The sequence below is a fragment of the Heptranchias perlo genome, chromosome 12, assembly GCF_035084215.1.
Source record: "Heptranchias perlo isolate sHepPer1 chromosome 12, sHepPer1.hap1, whole genome shotgun sequence".
Classification (NCBI taxonomy): Eukaryota; Metazoa; Chordata; class Chondrichthyes; order Hexanchiformes; family Hexanchidae; genus Heptranchias; species Heptranchias perlo.
Genome location: NC_090336.1, coordinates 35,531,534 through 35,553,089, shown reverse-complemented (window position 1 = coordinate 35,553,089; position 21,556 = coordinate 35,531,534). Strand labels below are relative to the sequence as shown.

At 41.6% G+C, this 21,556-nt stretch overlaps 1 protein-coding gene across 1 annotated transcript in view; it reads left to right on the top strand.

Annotated features, from left to right (window-relative positions):
• The first annotated feature begins 1,304 nt into the window (after positions 1-1,304).
• LOC137327784 (nuclear receptor-interacting protein 3-like) overlaps positions 1,305-21,556 on the top strand; it is a 34,930-nt gene continuing 14,678 nt past the window's right edge. Inside the window, exons 1-6 of the mRNA XM_067993590.1 lie at positions 1,305-1,478; positions 7,414-7,596; positions 13,044-13,126; positions 15,177-15,316; positions 18,359-18,411; positions 18,518-18,615. Of these exons, the coding sequence (XP_067849691.1) occupies positions 1,305-1,478; positions 7,414-7,596; positions 13,044-13,126; positions 15,177-15,316; positions 18,359-18,411; positions 18,518-18,615 (731 nt within the window). The remainder of the gene's footprint in view (positions 1,479-7,413; positions 7,597-13,043; positions 13,127-15,176; positions 15,317-18,358; positions 18,412-18,517; positions 18,616-21,556) is intronic.

Sequence of the window (21,556 nt, the reverse complement as noted above, 5' to 3'; positions counted from 1 at the left end):
TAAGTCCCGCCCCACCTTCAACTTAATGGCTGACACAGTGCAACTCATTGGCTGACACAGTGGTGTCAATAGACACTCTGCACTCCTGAGCGCATTTCGGGGAATCGGCTTCCACCCTGGTTTTTCCACTCCCTGCACCTGGCCTTATTCCACATAGATTGTATGCCTGTTTAAGAGTGTATTTCCTTTCCAACATATAGATTTTCAAAAGCCATAATTTTACATTTTTAAATGTAATTATGGGGAATTGAGTGTCTACTGAACAGGAGTGCAATGCATTATATATGTAATAAGGGTTGACTGTCTCCAATACATTTATACCATACGTTCAGTGACAATAGAGATATGTTTATGTGAAATTATTTGATATTTTGAATGTAGTAGATTACAAATCAGGCCAGATATATATCAGCACCCATCATATAAGCAGGCTGTTCTTTTTAGCTGCACTAAGGATTAGAGAACACCAGTACAGTCAGAAGGTTGTGGGTTCAAGCCCCACTCCTGAGACTTCAGTATGTAATTCAGGCTGGCATTTTAGTGCAGTATCTTTCAGATGAGCAGTAAACCGAGGCCATGTCTGCCTTCTCAGTTGGACATAAAAGATCTCCTAGCACTATTGGAAGAAGAGCAGGGTAGTTCTCCCAGTGGCCTGGCCAACATTTATCTCTCAACCAACACCTAAAACAGATTATCTGGTCGTTATTTCATTGCTGTTTGTGGGACCTTGCTGTGTGCAAATTGGCTGCAGCATTTATTACAACAGCGGCTACACTCCAAAAGTACTTCATGGACTGTAAAGTGCTTTGAGACATCCTGAGCTCATAAATGCAAGTTCTTTCTTTCTCAAGATTTGAAATGAGAAGAGAATTGTTTTTGCCTCACATGTGAAGCAGCTTGTGCTATATCCATTGTGGATTGACAGCAGCTAGAGCTGTGTGGAACATGATGGCTCCTGAATTGTGTGGACCTTGAGAGAGCTGCGGGGTAGACTGATCGTTAGTGCACACTGCAAAATGGTGGGAGAGCAGCCTTTCCTTCTTGTGCCATGTCCCGTGGAATAAAGCTGATGGGCAGGTAGCTGGTTGGGTGAAGGTGTTTCTGGAGCACCGTGCCCTGTAATCGATGGGGGCTGGAACCTTTGTGTCAATCACTGATGGTTAAAGGTGCGTCCCTTTAAAAGCGGGCTGAGTCAGAAGAGCTTCCCATTTCGACCGGGAGGTTCTCATGCTCTGGGGCAACTGTTTAGGTTTTCCTTTCACCTCCTAGTTGTTTGGTGCCGAGGATTTTCTTGGCCGCAGAGAATGTTTTACTCGGATATTCTGAGGGAAAGCCGACGACAGCAGATGGATATCCGGGAGGCCGCCTCTCTCCGCCAGCAGAGACGGATGAAACAAGCAGTTCAGTTCATCCATAAAGACTCGGCGGATCTGCTGCCTCTCGATGGGCTCAAAAAACTGGGAACCTCCAAAGAGACCGTGAGTGACTGTTTAATGTTAGGAAAACACTGGTCAGCGAGGTAACGAGTCAGGCAACGTTGTTATCGATTAAAAGCAACTGAAAAGCCCCCCATCCTATTAAGAATGGCCATCCTGTATCTATATTTTCATAATATGGAGAGGATTAAAGCACTCCAGCAGCACTTGGAGTGACCTAAAGCGGGATTTCCCAACATTTCGCCGGGCGGAGGACCCTTCGCGTGTGTGGTCCTGGCATATTATTAAAGCTCAGGCTTTAGAATTGTCCTTGTACTTTCACTGTTTGAGTCGTGTGGAAAATGCCCCGTCACCATCGCCTTCACCAATTCAAATACTCCCATTTCACCCACTGATCTTTGAGGGATTATTTAGGATGGGGCCAAACTGTGAAACACCAAATACAGCAACGATCAGATGTCTTTCTCTAGTTGAAAGCTCATACATAAAGTGTTTATTCCGGTATCAAACTAAATATTAACTGGTCTATTGAAGCACTAATTGTTTAATCTTTTTATGTTGATAGTCCTAGAAATGGATATGCCCCAGAGTTTATTTGAAACGATGGGAGCCTTTGGATGAGTTCAGCTGCTGTCCAGCGCTGAAACCCAGAAACGAAAATCGGGAGAGGTCTACAACGAACGGCGGGTCCCCAGTTTACATTATCGCCAGAGGTTAAAATTACACCAATATGTAATAAAACCAGAAAATACTGGAAATAATCAGCAGGTCAGACAGCATCAGTGGAGCGAGAAACATGGGGACCATGGGGACAATATGTGTTACAATTGATCTAAACTGATTTGATCTGACCAAGTTATCAGGACATTTGTCTAGACACCTCACGTTCAGCCAGTATTGGAACAGTCACCAGGGAGTCCTTGTATGAGGGCAGCGGTGAGGAGAGTCTTCTACAGAACAGGAAAATGTACCCACCTAAAATAAATGTACCTTTTAAAATGTTAGCAATTCAGAGTTTGTATCATTATGATATTTGGAACTATAAGTTTGAATGATGGACTATGGAGTATTACAGTGACCAATGTACAGTGGAACCTGGAGATAAATTCAGAATAATCTCAAAATGTTAACTCAGATTTCATAGCAGATTACTTTTGCCAATTCATTTACGTATGTGTGGTTTCACCAGTTAATTTTGGATAGATATTAACTATTTTTAGTGCATGAATTCTACTTGTTTGCCAAGCTGAAGACATTTTAATGATTGAGTCACACTATACAATTTAAATTCCAGTTCCATTAACTCATTTATTTTAAACCGGTTAATTCCAGTGTTAGAATAATGCCAGTTGGGAAATCTAGGCCAAGTACTTTCAGAACACACATGCTGCACATCTATATCCCCTGACCCAACTGCTCGATTAACCTCCTTTCCACTCACAAACATCCAATGATACATTAAAGATAATTTTATGGAAAATGATTTGGTCCAACTTCTCAAACAGATGGTGTAAATAAAATCATGGGCATGATTTTCACCCAAAACCGAGGGAATAATATTGAAATTTGTCAATGGCATCAAATTTGGAGTTGTGGAAAATTGTGGAGGATGAAAGACTGCAGCAGAACATTGATAAGTTGGTTGGATGGGCAGATAGATTGCAGATGGTCCAAGGGGCCTTAGTTTTAAGGATAGATTCCAAGAATTAGGGCTATTTACTTTGGGGAAATGAAGGTTTAGAAGGTTTATGATTGAGGTTTTTCAAATAACGAAGGGATTGGACTCATTGGATAAGCCACTTGAGATTGATAGGGATGGTAGGATTAGAGGTCATATAGATAAAATCCATAGGCAAAGAGGTAGGTTAGATCTTAGGAAATATTGCTTTTCAGAGAGAGTTATCACCCTCCAGAATAGACTACCGAAACATGCAATGGGTAAGGAGTCACCACAGTCCTTTAAATGGATTATGGCTACTCTTTACCCACTGCATGTTTCTCAGAGACCAGAATATTTCCAGTAATGGAAAGCAAACTACCAGTTAGCTGGGCTTATGAGGAAGGTCTGCAAGGCCTTCTGGAGCCTCTCGTGATTGCCTTATGGAGTTGGAGAGGAATTCTGCAGAGCTTTTTGTGAATTGGCCATAAGTTTTCTTCTGGCTTCCCCGGAGATTGCATGGTTTGGGTGCGTCAATGATATGCCACGTTGCACCATGTCTGGTTGGGGTGGGCTTAATGAGCCTGATGGTCTTTTCCTCTTATTCTTTTCATATGTTCACAGATGCAGTTTAATGTAGGAAACTATGAAGTATTGGGCCATAATTTGCTGTCAAAATAACGGTGAGGCGAATGGCATTCGCCGTTATTTATGTGCAAAGGCTACAGCAACTTCAGGCGAGGGGCAGATGTGAGGTTAAACACGGAAATCCAAAAGTTGCTGTCTGAGATGCGCCTCTCCACCATTAGCTTCGCGAAAACTGCATCTCGCTGTCTGCCTTACTGTTGAAATGCATTGAAGGTGTGAAATTGCTGTATTTTTGCGGTAGATACGAACTAAACTCGCCACAGCAAGTTAAATCTTGTCCATTTCAGTGTAAGTACCCTTTTAACGACATGAGAGGTGTTGATTACTGCCAGTCAACCATTCTGGTACTGACAATTAACTATTACAAGTGTGTAGTCTCATTCCTTCAGGTTTTAATTGTTGTTGAAGATTTTTAAAAAAAATTAATTTAGAATTAATTTTATTTTACTTTTCCTTTCTTTCTCTTTTTTTCTCTCTCTTCCAATCTTTCTGATTGGTTAAGGAGATACCCAGTTGCTTGCCTTGTACACTCAGGTCCCAGATGCCATTTTTCCCTTACTGTGACACTATCAGCTCACACTTTCAGCAACCTGCTACACAAAAAATTAAAAAGTTAAATGTCCAAGGGCAAGTCTAATGAACGGCAGATGCCCTTAGATGCCCTGCCACAACCAATTATGGCCCTATATATGTTGAGTAAGAATAGGGAAAGAAAATACACCTTAAGTGGTAGGATTTTTAAATGGGATAGAGGAGCAGTGGGATCTTGATATGCAGATAAACAGGTCATTAAAGATGGCAGCACAAATTGATAAGACCATAAAAAAGATCAATAGAATCTATTGGGCCAAATTTTGCTGGAGCAGGGCATCTCATAGCATATGCTGTTAATCAGACATTCTCCTGCACCCTTCGGTTTGAAAAATATTTGCACCATGGTTTGCTGGAAGTGGGAACTGATAACAGTGTGGCGAGGGCAACGGGGCATCTGAGACCTTAATGAATAGCGGGACCAACAGTGTATCTCTTAACCAATGAGATTTATGGATTGAGAAAGAAACAGAGGAATGACTGAGAAGGTGGGTGAATTAGAGTCAAATCAGTGACAGAAAGAGAAATAAAGAGGGAAAGAAAAATTGGATTAAGAGAGAAAAAAAAGACAAAGCAGAAAAGTAAGAAAATTTTTTAAAAGTTTGAAATTTTTAAAACCTCTAAGAATTTACTACATGCAGGAATGAGTCTGAATAGTTTAAATTGTTCCCTTTCTGGGCCGAAAAGATTGATTGGCATTGCATTAACAATTATCACATCGTTAAAAGGGTACTTACGCTCTTAATTACAAGCTCTAACTTTCTGCGGTGAGTTTAATGGGCAATTTACCTACAAATTCAGCAAGTTCTGAAAAATAACAGGGAGGCTAAGGGCGAGATGCCTTTTGTGTGAAGCAAATGGGGGAGTGGTGTAAATCGACCAGCAAGTTCTGGAGATTTGCAACTCACGGCGTATCACTTAATCTCCTGAACTTGCTGGCTGATTTGTGCATTAGAATCATAGAATGGTTACAGCAGAGAAGGAGGCCATTTGGCCCATTGAGCCTATGCTCCTTGTAATAGCAATCCAGTTGGTCCCATTCCCCCGCTCTTTCCCCGTGGCCCTGCAAATGTTCTCCCTTCGAGTATTTATCCAATTACTTTTTGAAAGCTGTGATTGAATCTGCTTCCACCATCCTTTCAGGCAGCGCATTCCAGATCATAACTACTTGCTGCGTAAAAAAGTTTTTCCTCATGGCGCCTTTGGTTCTTTTGCCAATCACCTTAAATCTGTGTCCTCTGATTCTCGACCCTTCTGCCAATGGGAACAGTTTATCTTTATTTATTTTATCTAAACCCTTCATGATTTTGAACACTTCTATCAAATCTCCTCTTAACCTTCTCTGCTCTAAGGAAAACAACCCCAGCATCTCCAGTCTATCGATGTAACTGAAGTTCCTCACCCCTGGAACCATTCTAGTAAATCTTTTCTGCATCCTCTCTAAGGCCTTCATATCCTTCCTAAAGTGCAGTGCCCAGAATTGGACACCATACTCCAATTATGGCCGAAGCAATGTTTTATAAAGGTTCATCATAACTTCCTTGCTTTTGTACTCAATGCCTCTATTTTTAAAGCCCAGGAGCCCGTATGCTTTTTTAACCACATTCTCAACCTGTCCTGCCACCTTCAAAGATTTGTGCACATATACCTCAGGTCTCTCTGTTCCTGCACCCCCTTTAGAATTGTACCATTTAGTTTATATTGCCTCTCCTCGTTCTTCTTGTCAAAATGTATCACTTCGCACTTCTCTGCATTAAATTTCATCTGCCATGTATCCACCCATTCCACCAGCCTGTCTATGTCCTCTTGAAGTCTATTACTATCTTCCTCACTGTTTACTGCACTTTCAAGTTTTGTGTCATCTGCAAATTTTGAAATTGTGCCCTGTACACCCAAGTCCAAGTCATCAGCATATATCAAAAAAAGCAGTGGTCCTAGTACTGACCACTGGGGAACACCACTGTATACCTTCCTCCAGTCCGAAAAACAACCACTACTCTCTGTTTCCTGTCGTATCCATGCTACCACTGCCCTTTTTATTCCATGGACTTCAATTTTGCTGACAAACCTATTATGTAGCACTTTATCAAACAGTGCACATCGTTAACATGTCGTTATTTTTCCAGCAAGGTTTGGCCCGTATCTGTTATTATCTAGTGGCGTTGATTTCAAAAGCTGGGGTGTAATTCTGAGATTGTCCAAGACCTTAGTTAGGCCACAGTTGGAATATTATGTGCCGTTTTGGGGACATCATTAAATTAAAGATATAAAAGTAATGCTAAAGGTGCAGCATAGATTGACTAGGATATTATCAGGGATAAGGGGTTACGGTTATGAAGATAAATTTGAAAAGTTAGAGCTTTTCTCACTAGAGCTCAGAAGGTTAAGGGGTGACCCGATACAGTTCTTAAAGGTTATGAAGCGTTAAGATAAAGTAAATAGATATTGCTTCTACTGGTTGATGAGGTAGTAACAAGAGGGCACAAATTTAATATAAGCACAAAAAGTGAAGGTTAGAAAAAAAATTATGGTTAGACTATGGAATTCTCTGCCACAAACCATTATTGAAGCAGAGTCCATGATGTTTTTTTTATTGAAAATGGAATTAAATAGTTGCTTGAAAAGGAACTTTAAATGCTATGGGGAACAACTAGGATAGTGGAATTAGACTAAGTGGCTCATGTGGAAGAGGGCTTCCTCAGTGGCTTGATGGGCTGAATGGCTTGTTCCTGTGCTGTAACATTCTATGAAAACACTTCACATCATTTCTGAAGCAGACAAACCCTGCAGGTTTTTCCTATAATTGCATAGTATTTAGTAATTATCGCAAAAGTTTTCACTTTTTCCCCTACCTTACTTGGGAAAAGTGAAAATTGGGATTGGTACCATTTTAGGAAATGTACTGATGAGCATTTACTCTAAGTGAAAGAATAAATTGGACTGGTATCTGACAGATGAATGTATGAAATCCTCTTTCAAGTCAGCAAAATGGATTCATTTGATAATTATAGGTAAATGCTAAGGATGTCGAGTCCACACGCCTGTATGACTTTATTATATTTTTAAAAATTTTATTTTTAGCAACCACATAACATTTTGCAGAGACGTTTACTAGAAACCAACTTGTCAAAATTTCGAGCCAATAATCGAGGGACATGGCCTTCTAATAATTCATTTCCAGTGCAGAACAAAAGCTTTCATCAGACTAAACAAGAACTTCACAAAAGAACACATGAAGATGACCTGATATTTGTGTGTTGCAAGGTAATTGTCTATTCCTTACAAAGGTTATGACATAACTGACCAACCAAAATGGCTAAAGTGAGCTAGGTGTGTCAATTGTCCCATCAATGGAAATAAGTACAGTTCTGTTTAAGCTATGTCATTATGTAAGGATAAGCTGACAAACCAGACTATAGTGGCTATATTTTTTAAAGAATGCTTGAGCTTCTCCAATTGCAGAGCTGTTGAAGCTTTTCCAAGTTTTCATACAATCTTTTTTTTTCATTCATTCATGGGATGTGGGCATCGCTGGCGAGGCCGGCATTTATTGCCCATCCCTAATTGCCCTTGAGAAGGTGGTGGTGAGCCGCCTTCTTGAACCGCTGCAGTCCGTTTGGTGAAGGTTCTCCCACAGTGCTGTTAGGAAGGGAGTTCCAGGATTTTGACCCAGCAACGATGAAGGAACGGCGATATATTTCCAAGTCGGGATGGTGTGTAACTTGGAGGGGAACGTGCAGGTGGTGTTGTTCCGATGTACCTGCTGCTCTTGTCCTTCTAGGTGGTAGAGGTCACGGGTTTGGGAGGTGCTGTCGAAGAAGCTTTGACGAATTGCTGCAATGCATCCTGTGAAGGGAGTGAATGTTTAGGGTGTGGATGGGGTGCCAATCAAGCGGGCTGCTTTGTCCTGGATGGTGTCGAGCTTCTTGAGTGTCATAGAAAGTTACGGCACAGAAGGAGGCCATTCGCCCATCGTGTCCGTGCCGGCTGAAAAAGAGCTATCCAACTTGATCCCACTTTCCAGCACTTGGTCCGTAGACCTGTAGGTTACGGCGCTTCAAATACACATCCAAGTACTTTTTAAATGAGTTGAGGGTTTCTGCCTCTACCACCCTTTCAGGCAGTGAGTTCCAGACTGCCACCACCCTCTGGGTGAAAACATTTCTCCTCCGCTCCCCTCTAATCCTTCTACTAATTACTTTAAGTCTATGCTCCCTGGTTACTGACCCCTCTGCTAAGGGTAATAGGTCCTCCCTATCCACTCTATCTAGGCCCCTCATAATTTTATATACCTCAATTAATCTCTCCTTTTGATGGGGTGCCACCATTACATCATTGATCTTTGTTTGTATAATAAAGAGAGTCCTGATTCGAAGCACCTATTCCCACCTCCTATTCCCACAATGTGAATTATTGCATAGGTTGTCTTCACATCCATTTGATAGTCTCAGTGAGACATTTATAGAGTCCTACCCAGCGTAAGTCACCGCCTTTAAGACAGGAGGTATTAGGGTAAAAATGGGTAAAGATATATCGAATGAGTAACAATGGGACATAGTGCATACGGTGATATTTGGATTCTAATCAGAATTCTGCCTGACCAAAAACTGTTTTTATTCATACGTGGCCCACTCACTAGTTGATCTAAAAGGTTGAACACTCCTGATCTACAATTTACCAATGATTTGTATAATACATTTAATGCTGTATTACATACTTGACTGTTGGAGCCCTAAGTATGGTGAGAAAAAGCCAAGGTGGCTGACTGGTCATGTACAAAGACAAATAAGACGTAAACAAAAATGTTTCAACAATCTTAAGACATCTAATACTCAATTAAACAGAGTTAAGTACAGAGAACAGTGAAAGAAAACAAAGACTGCTATTAGATCAGCTAAAAGGATAATGGAAAAGAGGATTGTAGACAATTGTGGAACTAATGGGAAAAGCTTTTTCAGTTATGTGAAGAGTCAGAGAACTGTGAAAGACTATATTGGGCCATTGAAGGATGCTCAAGGACAGGTTACGAATGACTCACTGAGTATGGTGGAAATATTAAATGAGTACTCTTGAAGATGATGCTCAACTGTTACAATTTAATGATGTTAATAATGAAACTAGTAATATTAACATAGATGAACATATTGTTTTAGCTTGTTTTCAAATCCCTCCATGGCCTCGCCACTCCCTGTCTCTGTAACCTCCTCCAGCCCTACAATCCTCCGAGATCTCTGCGCTCCTCCAATTCTTGCGACTTGCGCATCCCCGATTTTAATTGCTCCACCATTTGTGGCCGTGCCTTCAGCTGTCTAGGCCCTAAGCTCTGGAATTCCCTCCATAAATCTCTCCATCTCTCTACCTCTCTCTCCTCCTTTTAAGACGCTCCTTAAAACCTACCTCTTTGACCAAGCTTTTGGTCACCTGCCTAACATCTCCATATGTCAGTGTCAAATTTTGTTTTAAAATCGCTCCTGTGAAGCGCCTTGGGACGTTTTACTAAGTTTAGGGTGCTATATAAATGCAAGTTGTTGTTGTTGTATATAGAATTAAGAACTGAAAATAGATCGAGCAACCGGGCCGCATGATATCCACCCTAGGGTCCTCAGGGAGATGGGACACATGCTGTGCGAGCCCCTTACCTGTATTTTTAATAGCTCACTGGGATGGTTCCAGTAGATTGGAAGGAGGCTAATGTAGTCACCATGTTTAAAAAAGGAGACAATACTGACCCGAGTAACTATAGGCCCATCAATAGTAGGAAAGATGTTTGAGGGAACCCGACAATGTGGAAAATTGCCCAGTATGTCCTGTCCACAAAAAGCAGGACAAATCCAATCCGCCCAATTACATCAGTCTACTCTCAATCATCAGCAAAGTGATGGAAGGTGTCATCGACAGTGCTATCAAGCAGCACTTACTCACCAATAACCTGCTCACCGATGCTCAGTTGGGTTCCGCCAGGACCACTCGGCTCCAGACCTCATTACAGCCTTAGTCCAAACAACAAAAGAGCTGAATTCCAGAGGTGAGGTGAGAGTGAGTGCCCTTGACATCAAGGCAGCATTTGACCGAGTGTGGCACCAAGGAGCCCTAGTAAAAGCGAAGTCAATGGGAATCAGGGGAAAACTCTTCATTGGCTAGAGTCATAACTAGCACAAAGGAAGATGGGAGTGGTTGTTGGAGGCCAATCATTTCAGCCCCAGGACATTGCTGCAGGAGTTCCTCAGGGCAAAGTCCTCGGCCCAACCATCTTCAGCTGCTTCATCAATGACCTTCCCTCCATCATAAGGTGAGAATTGGGAATGCTCGCTGAAGATTGTACAGTGTTCAGTTCCATTCACAACCCCTCAGATAATGAAGCAGTCCATGCCCGCATACAGCAAGACCTGGACAACATTCAGGCTTGGGCTCATAAGTGGCAAGTAACATTCGCGCCACACAAGTGCCAGGCAATGACCATCTCCAACAGGAGAGAGTCTAACCACCTCCCCTTGACATTCAACGGCATTACCATTGCTGAATCCCCCACCATCAACATCCTGGGGGTCACCATTGACCAGAAACTTAACTGGACCAGCCACATAAATACGGTTGCTACAAAAGCAGGTCAGAGGTTGGGTATTCTGCGGTGAGTGACTCACCTCCTGACTCCCCAAAGCCTTTCCACCATCTACAAGGCACAAGTCAGGATTGTGATGGAATACTCTCCACTTGCCTGGATGAGTGCAGCTCCAACAACACTCAAGAAGCTCAACATCATCCAGACAGATCAGCCCACTTGATTGGCACCCCATCCACCACCTTAAACATTCACTTCCTCCATCACCAGCACACTGCACTGCAGTGTGTACCATCTACAAGATGCACTGCAGCAACTCACTAAGGCTTCTTTGACAGCACCTCCCAAATCCACGACCTCTACCACCTAGAAGGACAAGGGCTGCAGGCGCATGGGAACACCACCTGCACGTTCCCCTCCAAGTCACACACCACCCTGACTTGGAAATATATCGCCGTTCCATCATCGTCGCTGGGTCAAAATCCTGGAACTCCCTACCTAACAGCACTGTGGGAGAACCTTCACCACACAGACTGCAGCGGTTCAAGAAGGCGGCTCACCACCACCTTCTCAAGGGCAATTAGGGATGGGCAATAAATGCTGGCCTTGCCAGCGATGCCCACATCCCATGAATGAATAATAAAAAAAATTAGGGTGTAATATATGATTACTTGGATAAAGATGGACATACTGGGGACACCCAACATGGCTTCAAAAAAAGGTCATATCTAACAAATTTGATTATATTGTTTGAAGAAGTCACCAAGATGGTGGATAAGGGAAGCCCAGTAGTCATTGTCTACTTCGACTTCCAAAAAGCTTTCAACAAGGTACTGCACAAGAGGCTTCTCTACAAGGTCGAAGCCTCCATTATTATTGGTAATATATTGAGCTGGATTGGGAACTGGCTGGAAGGCTGTAGGCAGAAAATAGTTATGGATGGATTTGGATCTATTTTTAGACCGGTCACCAGTGGTGTCTCGCAGGGATCGGCGTTGGGACCATTGCTGTTTGCTATTTTTATTAATGATCTACATGTAGATGTTGGGAATACAATCTGCAAATTTGCAGATGATACCATGATCTGTGCGAGTGTCAGGATTGTGGACAGTGCTCGACTGTTTCAGGTGGATCTTGATATGTTGGGAGACTGGGCTCGTGACTCGCAAATGATGTTTAATTTGGAGGTGCAGTATTATACATGTGGGAAGGACAAATGCTCAACATACATACACCCTTCAGGGAAAAGCACTAAAGTAGATGGAGAAATAAAGAGATCTGGGCATTCAGGGGCATGGGTCGGTAAAGATTCATGAGCATTGTCGTGGAGCGATAGATGGAGCAAATAGGGTGCTGGGGTGCATTTATAGGACAAGTGATATATAAGACAAAGCATACTATTTTGTCCTTGTACAAGATCTTGGTCAGGCCTCTTCCTCACATGGTGGGTGATATTGAAGCTTTAGAAAGCGTGCAGAGGAGGGCCATGAGACTAATTCCCAGTTTAAATCATCTTAGTTATCAAGATTGGCTAAAAGAGCTTGGACTCCACGCTTTAGAGAAGTGTAGACGTAGGGGCGATCTGAGGATTATAACATGATGAAAGGAATAGCCAGTTGACAGTTTGTTTTAATTAAATACGTTAGGGAGGACCAGGGGTCACAATTTTAAGTTGTACAAGGCAAGATCTAGGTTAGATGTTAGGAGGTGGTTCTTTCCCAGAGAATAGTGGACCTCTGGAATAGGCTGCCGGCTCGTGCGATGGACAACGATTTGCTGAATTCCTTCAAGCAACAGCTGGACCCGATTCTGGCTGGGGCGGAAATCACCTCTTACAAAAGGTAGGTGATGTAATGCATAGAATTCAGGGCCAGAGTGATCTCCTGGACTAGTTTCGATCGCCAAAGGGGTCAGGGAGTAATTTCCCAAATTGGCTTGGTTTTTTTTCTGGCTTTTCGTCATGAGGGATAGGGAGTGTATATATTGTGATACACAAGGTATCACGATTGTGTGGGACAGGCTGGATGGACCAGAGGGTCTTTTCCTGTCTGTCATTGTTTGTAAAATACAATTGTAGTTCCACTGCTGCAATAATATATATGATTTTACAATGTTTGTACAATGATTCTAAGTCTGTTTTTATTTTTTTAAGTGTGCTGGAATAGAGATGAAAGTACGGATTGACACTGGCAGTCGATATAATCTCATTTCTTCTGCCTGTGTGGATAAACTAGGGTAGGTAACCCTTTAGGTCTTTATTTGACAATTCTTTTTCTTGTATTTCCCTCTGCAAATGGCAGTGCTGATTCAGCCAAGAAACTGTGTGCTTTATTGGACTGAACTATGAGTTTTTCACATGATGGGATGGGAATAGCTCTAGTGTGAATTTACAGACGTCACCACAGATGGTTGGAATAATGAGATGTTCTGGCTGAAGGCCTACTGGGATTTGTAACTTCAACTCAAGCAGAAATATATCCTTCAAAACAAATGTAAAGGAGCAATGTCATTTGCAGTGACTCGAAAAATAATTTTCCACATTTGCTAACGCTGTATAGATTACATTGTAGAATATGCAATATATTACTGTGGTGCAGTAACATTTATAAAATGAAGAAAGAAAACATTTATTACAAAGATTGGAGGATGGAGCGGGGGTTGGGAAATGAAGGGAAGCAGACAGCTATCTGCTGCAGCACAAGTTTTTATTAAGTGACCAGCATAGTAGGATTTTGGCATAGGTTGTTCTTGGATTTTCCACGAACTTAATTTATTGGAAAATGAGCATTTCAACCTGACAACTATTTTAATTAATTTGGAAGTAAATTACAGTGGAATCGGTTTGTTTGTGTATGGAGTGGGAACCTGCATTGGGACTGAAAGTTTCACAGTGGCACGAGAGTTCTGTATTGTAACTTGTCGGTCTCATGTCAATATAGTAAGATAGCAGTATTCTAAAAAATAAAAATTATATTCAGAATACAAGATAAATGGTCAAGAATCATAAAATAGGATGCCACCAAAGTTGGTAAGAGTAAAAGAGATGAGATAAATCAGAAAATAATGATTTGAGTGGTGCCAAGCTTGGAACATAGGAAAGTACAGGACTTTTCTAAACCAAAACTGCAGTCTATCTGGCTGGTCCCATATCTTAAAACCTTTCAATCTCCCACTGTCTCAAATATCTGCCCAATTGTCCATTAATATTTTCCATGCCATCTGCCTCTGCTGCGTCATGTTCACCACTCTCTGTGTCAAGTAGTTAAATCAAAACTATTTGTGCTTCTTCTGCCTTCTAAGCTTGAGGTTGTGTTTGTTGGTTCTAGTGTCTTGATATCTTAAACATATTCGATTCAATTTATATGTTCCCTTATTTCTCCCGAGCCTTCTCCTTGCCAGAGTAAACAATCCAAGGCTCTTCATAGCCTCTAGTTAGGTATCAGTTCAGTTGCAATTTTCCGCACTGCCTCCAATGCTTGGATATCCAACCAGAAATGCAGACTATTATAGGTTGAAACTTTTTTGATTTACAAAGTTCTTGGTCCAATCCCTCCTCCTGACTTGGTGGTCTTTCGCAAATGCCCATTGTTAGTTCCCTTCACCTCATTTCTCTCGTCCATATCCAAAGTTTTAAAAGATTAGATTATATAAGGAAGGAAGACTGTCCAGAAATCCTTCCTTAAAAGGACTACTCCAGTGAGCAGATGGCTCTGAAGAAGGACCATGACCTCTTACTGCCAAAAGTACATTAGCTCTTCTGGTAAGGCCACAGAGCTCTCATTAATGTTGTCTGTTTTAATTATCATGAACATTCCACCCACTGCTTCCTACATGTACAACACACCGCAAAATAAAAGTAAGATTAAGGCAAATTAAGTCATTTTTTAAAAAAAAAGCTTGGGCACAGTGAAAAAGTGTAGGCTATGTATAAGCACCCATAACTAACCATATTAGGGGGCTCCCAAAATCTGCTCACAGTGACATATTTGAAATTGGTAATGTAGCTTGTGGAGAATCATGGGTGATGTTTCACATTTCTGATGGAGATTTTGACAAGAAGCAATTACAGTCATTAGTGTAGCACTGCATTTGTGTATTGAAAATATGGAATCCTACTATGCATTCAGCCTCTTTAAACTGATCAGCCATAGACCAGTTTGCTCTGAATATTTTAAAATCTTGCCTGGTATTGACAGTTCATTGTGTGTCATAAACATTATCTAACTCTAATCTTCAAAATTACTAATTCAAAATCAAATATCTATAACATACCTTCTTTTTATAGGTTGAAGGAACTTGTGAAAATAAACAAGGATGAAACCGAAAAAATGGGAATGCCTTTTATTTCAAAGGTTATAGGCCAAATAGAAAATATTGCAATCACTATAGGACAGGTCAATATTGAGTGTTCAGCAGCTGTCGTGGGTAAGTTTTCAGACTTACTAGAATTGCCATTTCTTCAATAATTAGTTTTTTTTACTGCTTGGTTTTGTTTTAAATTTATATTGAATGGATTGTCCTTCTGCACCTGGGACCTAAGTTTCTAGTGAACATGAGTATTTAGCACAACACTTGGTGCCAATTGACACTAAATTAACAAACTAATTTCAAGGCAACAAGGATAATAATAACAGAAATAGGGGGAGCTCTTAGATTAGAATTGATATGCACCTTCAGGTTGAGTAGAACGAGTATTCATCTCAGGTCTACCTGACCAGAAAGTGCTCAATAAATGTTCTGTTCCCCAGCATGTACATCCTGCGTCTTAATGAGCTTAAGTTACTAAAATAAGAATACATTTTGTTGGGTAGGGTGGTAAATGGGGATTCTTTGGAGTTGAGCGAACAAATTAATGGGAAATTAGAAATCAGTCAATCCTCTGTGACAAACTTGGTAATCTGATACCTGACTCAGGTAGGTCTGCAGTACTCCATGGCTTTGTTGCCAGCCAGGCTCACTGATGAGACCTAGAGGTGTAGACCTGTTACTGGGAACTGGAATTTTTTTCAATTGGTTCCAGGTAATCCTGCAAAGCATGCCCTAACAAGTAGAGTGCTCCACGCTGGACAAGCTGAGGAAAACTTAGTAGTGCTCTGTGCTAGTAAGCTGCATGGTTTTAGCTGGTAAAATCCCACCAGGGCCCCTAGGTATATTTGGGAGTCATTAAGCCTTGGCTATTTTCTCTGAGCTTAGGCAGGTGGCAAGTGACTGCTTAATGAGCAAACAGAAACTCTACTTATGTGGATTTCTCAGTAAACTCTAAACATGGTGATAGGTTTCTGTTCATCTCAGATGCTCACTGACTTAAAAATCACTAAAACAAGCAAATATTTTAAAATAAATTAACATTGCTGGAAAAACTACAATATTCTGCCCAGGCTGGACTTGAATTTAAAAATTGAATTCATATTTCCCTGAAGGGTCAGTGGTGTGGTATGGAGTCATATAGATCAAGAAACTCCAAGGACCCAATTTTCAAATCAAATTGCAGGTGCGTTGGGGGAAGGGGGGCTGTGAAAATCGGTGAAATCCCGTGCAGGTGAGGAAGCCGGCCACAACCCATCGACTTCTGGGTTTCCCACAGACACGCCTGTGTGCGCGCGTGCTTCCCGAAGGCAGAAGTCCCACCGGCAATTAAAACTGGAGGGATGGTAGTTAAAGAACCAAATGTACCTCATTGAGGTATTTAAGTACTTTATTTCTGACACAGTAGATAGTTAAAACGATTTTAAATTTACCTGGGCGTCTTTCCCACGGCTTCCGATTCACGCCTGGTGAAACCAGGCATGAAGGGCCGGATCAGGCAAAAATAAACGAAATAAATTAAATGAAAAACTATCGCAAAGTTAAAAAAACAAAATAGACCTCCCTTTCCATCTTGCTCCGATGTCCGACGTCTCCCTTTCCGATGTCTCCCTCTCCGCTCGACGTCTCCCTCTCCGATGTCTCCCTCTCCGCTCGACGTCTCCCTCTCCGATGTTCCTCTCAGCCTCCGATGTCCCCCTCTCCGATGTCCCCCGACCCCCCGTGTCCCTCCGACCTCCCCCCTCCCCCCTCCCCCCCCCTCCCCCCTCCCCCCCCCTCCCCCCTCCCCCCCCCTCCCCCCCCCCTCCCCCCCCCTCCCCCCTCCCCCCCCCCCCATGTCTCTCCCTCTCTTGCCCCTCCCCCGGTCTCCCCCTTTCCGCCCACTCCGTTCTTCCCCTCTCCGCCCCCGCCCTCCCCAATGTTCAGCACCCTCCACTCTCTGTTCCAGTGCCGAATGATGTCTCTCTCTCTCTCTCTCTCTCTTTCTCTTTCTCTTTCTCCCCCCCCACCTCATCCCATCCCGGCGTTGCAGCTCCTGTCGGCAGCCAGCCTGTCAATCAGGCTGGCTGCCAGGCGCGAAACCCATAAACAACTTTAATCACCATCAATTACATCGCGATTGTGTCTGAAAAGGTAAGTTTTTTTTTCGGGATTGCCATGCGCACCTTCCCCCCACTGCCAACCCGCCACCATTTCAAAATTGAGCCCCAAGTGTCCGTTCTTGGTTTGTACTGAACCAACTTATTGTAGCCATGAGTATGTTGCAATTGACCTTTGAGTGTTGCGGTTGGTGTGGGGGGGATTAACAAAGGTTTCCGCTCTTGATCGGTGACACCTGCTGAAAATGTTTGCATGTGGATGTTGGTTAAGAAAGGTCGGGGTTGGCTGCGATGCTCCCAACTACTCACTGTCCAGTCTCACAATTTAAAAATAGCCACATAGGTGAGGTACTGGATGGCCACCAGTGTTCATAGAAACATAGAAAATAGGAGCAGGAGTAGGCCATTCGGCCCTTCGAGCCTGCTCCACCTTTCAATATGATCATGGCTGATCCTCTATCTCAAAACCATATTCCCGCTCTCTCCCCATACCCCTTGATGCTTTTTGTGTCTAGAAATCTATCTAGCTCCTTCTTAAATATATTCAGTGACTTGGCCTCCACAGCCTTCTGTGGTAGAGAATTCCACAGGTTCACCACCCTCTGAGTGAAGAAATTTCTCCTCATCTCAGTCCTAAATGTCCTACCCTGTATCTTGAGACTGTGACCCCTCATTCTGGACCCCCCCAAATGTCACCTTCCAGAAAGGAAGGATAGTGAGAGATAGTCGTGGAGGAAAACATCATAATCAAAACCTTCTTTTAATCATCTCAGCCTGTCACTGTAATACTGAAAAGTACTGTAGAAATCAGCTTCCACATATAAAAGCAAATGGAAGTTATTGGATCAATTTAAATGCTATAGATTTCTTTTCACCATACATTTCATTTTAAACTATGCGGAATTCTGCCCAGCTTTGGTTATACTGAACAGTATTAATTTTCAGTTTATAAAGTCAGAGTATGATACCATTGGTAGAAATTGTTGTAAATAGGAATACTCATAATCAATTGTTTATAGCTGCTATAACGTGTTTCACACTAATTTATTTTCTTCCTTGGCAGATGATGATGAGAAAACTCTTTCCTTTGGGCTGCAGACATTAAGGTCTTTGAAGGTATAAAGTGACAAATCTTTTTTTTTATGTTCATATAATCAGGTTTGGGAAGAGACATTTTGTGTCCTTTTTCGCCTTCAGTAATGTCTCATGTATTTTGTACTAGTGCATCATAGACATGGAAAAGCAATATTTAATTCTTGGAGAGAAGGAAAAAGAGGAGATTCCATTTCTGGGTATTGACAGCACTTTGAATGAAGACTGGTAAGTGCAATGAAAATGATTTGTCTTTTCCTATACTACATTGTATAAATATAATTCTTTTATATGATTATAATGTGAATTTTATATGTAAGATAAGGTGTAACAATCCAGTATTCAAGTGTATGGGAGTAGTGTTGCCATTTGTATAGGACTTGAACTAATTGAGTAAAGAAGACCATGACGTAAAAATGCACAAACGTCCTGATTTGTGAGGAAATGTGCACTTTAAAGAGGAATGAGTTGGCGATGTACCACTGCTGCCATAGTAGGGGCATAAGTTCTCTGAGTTACTGAAAGATTTTTACCCAGTTTATGCTATAAAGTACCATTAGCAGGTGACTGACCATTGCTCCTTCCTGCTGGCAAAACTGCCCTGTTCACCGTACTAATGGTTTCACTAATGGAAGGAAAGAGACTGACCATGACAGGCAGAATAGTTGGCTTCGCACCCTGGCTGATTGCAAGTTAATGATGTGAATTGGTACACATGAATATGCTTCGTGTGGAAGGGTATAGAAAGATGCACTAAGAATGGAAGGGTGCACACTCATGCGCTTAGTGTAGGAAGAGTACATGGGGACATGCCTGGTGCACAAAGGACCACATAATGTTGCTTAGCTGAAGTAAGTATGCTTGATGCAGGAAGAGCACTTGCAAGTATGCTTGGTGTGAAATGGCACTCTCAGAAACATTTGTGTGACTCCAAAAACAGTCAGACCATATTTCACGATCCACTACAGCCCTAATTTGAAACATTTACTGTTTAAACAAGATTTTTAAAAATGTAAGATGCTTGCGTTTTTGTTCTTTATAATAATGAACAATTACTGTCTTTCTAAAACCAGCTCTCCATAAAGTACAGATGAAAACTGATGCTGAAATGAATGGCAGAGGTGAACAGTCGATTAGAAAGGTGCTCTTCAGTGGTTACTGCACAAATATGACCCAACATACAAAACCCTGCTTCTCTAAGTCCAGCCTATGCTTCTTGCTTCTTCTGCAGTACAACTGTCCAGAATTAACACTTTGGCTGCTGAATTTCCCAGGCATTTAGGCCATCACATAAGCCTATTTTTCATCATTTAAGATCTGCATACAGGGGTGCAACATTAACACATTACATATCAAATATTTGCCTGTGCACTATTTAAAAATGTTGAATTTTAATTTATTTTTACAAAATAATATAAAAGTTCTGTACTGTGGGTTAACCTTTATTCACCTGTGCACTCTGTTGAAACTGAGAGATTAATTTTGCTAATCCTCGTCAGATTCTGGTGTTGTGTCTGTGCAGTAAGATCTGCTGTAGTCTCTGACTTAATGCCTATATTTATATATAGTGGGCATTTGATATTTTCTACAGTATAGCAAATAGTTTGTGAATAATTGTACAATTTGTGAGGTTTTTAAGCCACCTGTTGTGAGCTTAAGAGCCTAACATGCTGTCCAGGTTACAGATGTGAGAACTACAATTGTGTGGAATTCAACGCCCTGACCATTGAAAAGCATTTTCTGCTTTCAAAATGAGGCCTCTTTTTCCATACAAAACTGGTTATCTGTACCTCCCAACTGCTGAATCTTATGAAGTATGTACAGAATCAAAGAACAATTGTCGGCATAAGATAAAATGACAATCCAGTTGCAGTTTTTGTTTTTGGAGAAGTATTAATGCAGTCCTCAAAGGATTAAGTGATGCGTCTCTATAAACTCCATCATCTGAGGACCTGTTCAATATAATCAACATTAATGATGCATACATAATGGGGTGGGCAGACTGATGTACCTGGGTAATTTTACAAACAGACATCAGCAATCTGTTACCTTTGGTAGATCCTGATCACCCCTTTACCTGAGACATAAGGACATAAGAAATAGAAGCAGGAGTAGGTCATATGGCCCCTTGAGCCTGCTCTGCCATTCAATCAGATCATGGCTGATCTTTGACCTCAACTCCACTTTCCCACCCAATCCCCGTATCCCAATATGAAGTTAGATTGTCTCATAACTGTGGCAGTGCAATGGCACAGTGTGTTGTATTTACAATATTCATTGTAAATCTGACCATACCAAACATAATGCCCACATACTGATGGGTAGAAATGTTGAATGATTTTCTGTACTGAGGGGATGATTGAACAGTGAGTATTTGTGGTTTTAAGATGGACTAATTTTGAATAGCCCTTAGACAGTAGCAATAATCAGAACAATGTAAGCGGCCCTCCCATTTAAAATAGGTGTTGATGAGTCTGGTGCATTGCAATATTTTATAATTGTGGGTTCATCCTGTTGATGTGGCAGTTCCTGACACAAGATACTGTGGACAACATGTGCAGATACATTCAAAGCCAACAATGGAAGAACCCATGTTTCAGCAGATTGCAGTTGAACTTTTCTTTATAATAAACTCAGTTATTACATCTCTTATCATGGGTTCTTTGTTGCCCTGGTTCTGGCTGAAACTCCATTAATAGTATTCATTCCCTAATCTTTCAACTTAAAATATTTGTGGCTCCCTTACAAACCAAGAGAAACAGCTACATGTGGCAAAAGGAATAATATTTTTTGCATGTATTTTCATAATCTGCCTTCTCTCACCAAATTAGTCCTCTGTATTTGAACTGCTTTGCTTGGTGAGCTGCTACCCATTGACATGGACAGTGCCATAGACACTGATGCTACCGTTTTTTGGTCAACTTCCCTGGAATTTCCACACTCTTCCTCTTGATGCCCAGCTTGTGACTCATAAATTCACCTTCCATGTGAGTCTGAGTGTGAATGTCAGCCAGTGGGGAGATTTTGAATTCAAACTTCCAGGTTTGTAACTATAATATTGTTGTATTGTAACCACCAGGCCACCTTATTACTTTTAATGCATGTGTTTAAAGTCAGTGGAAGACATGACGGGATGTGTCACATTAAATCGTCTTGAGTTTATTATTTA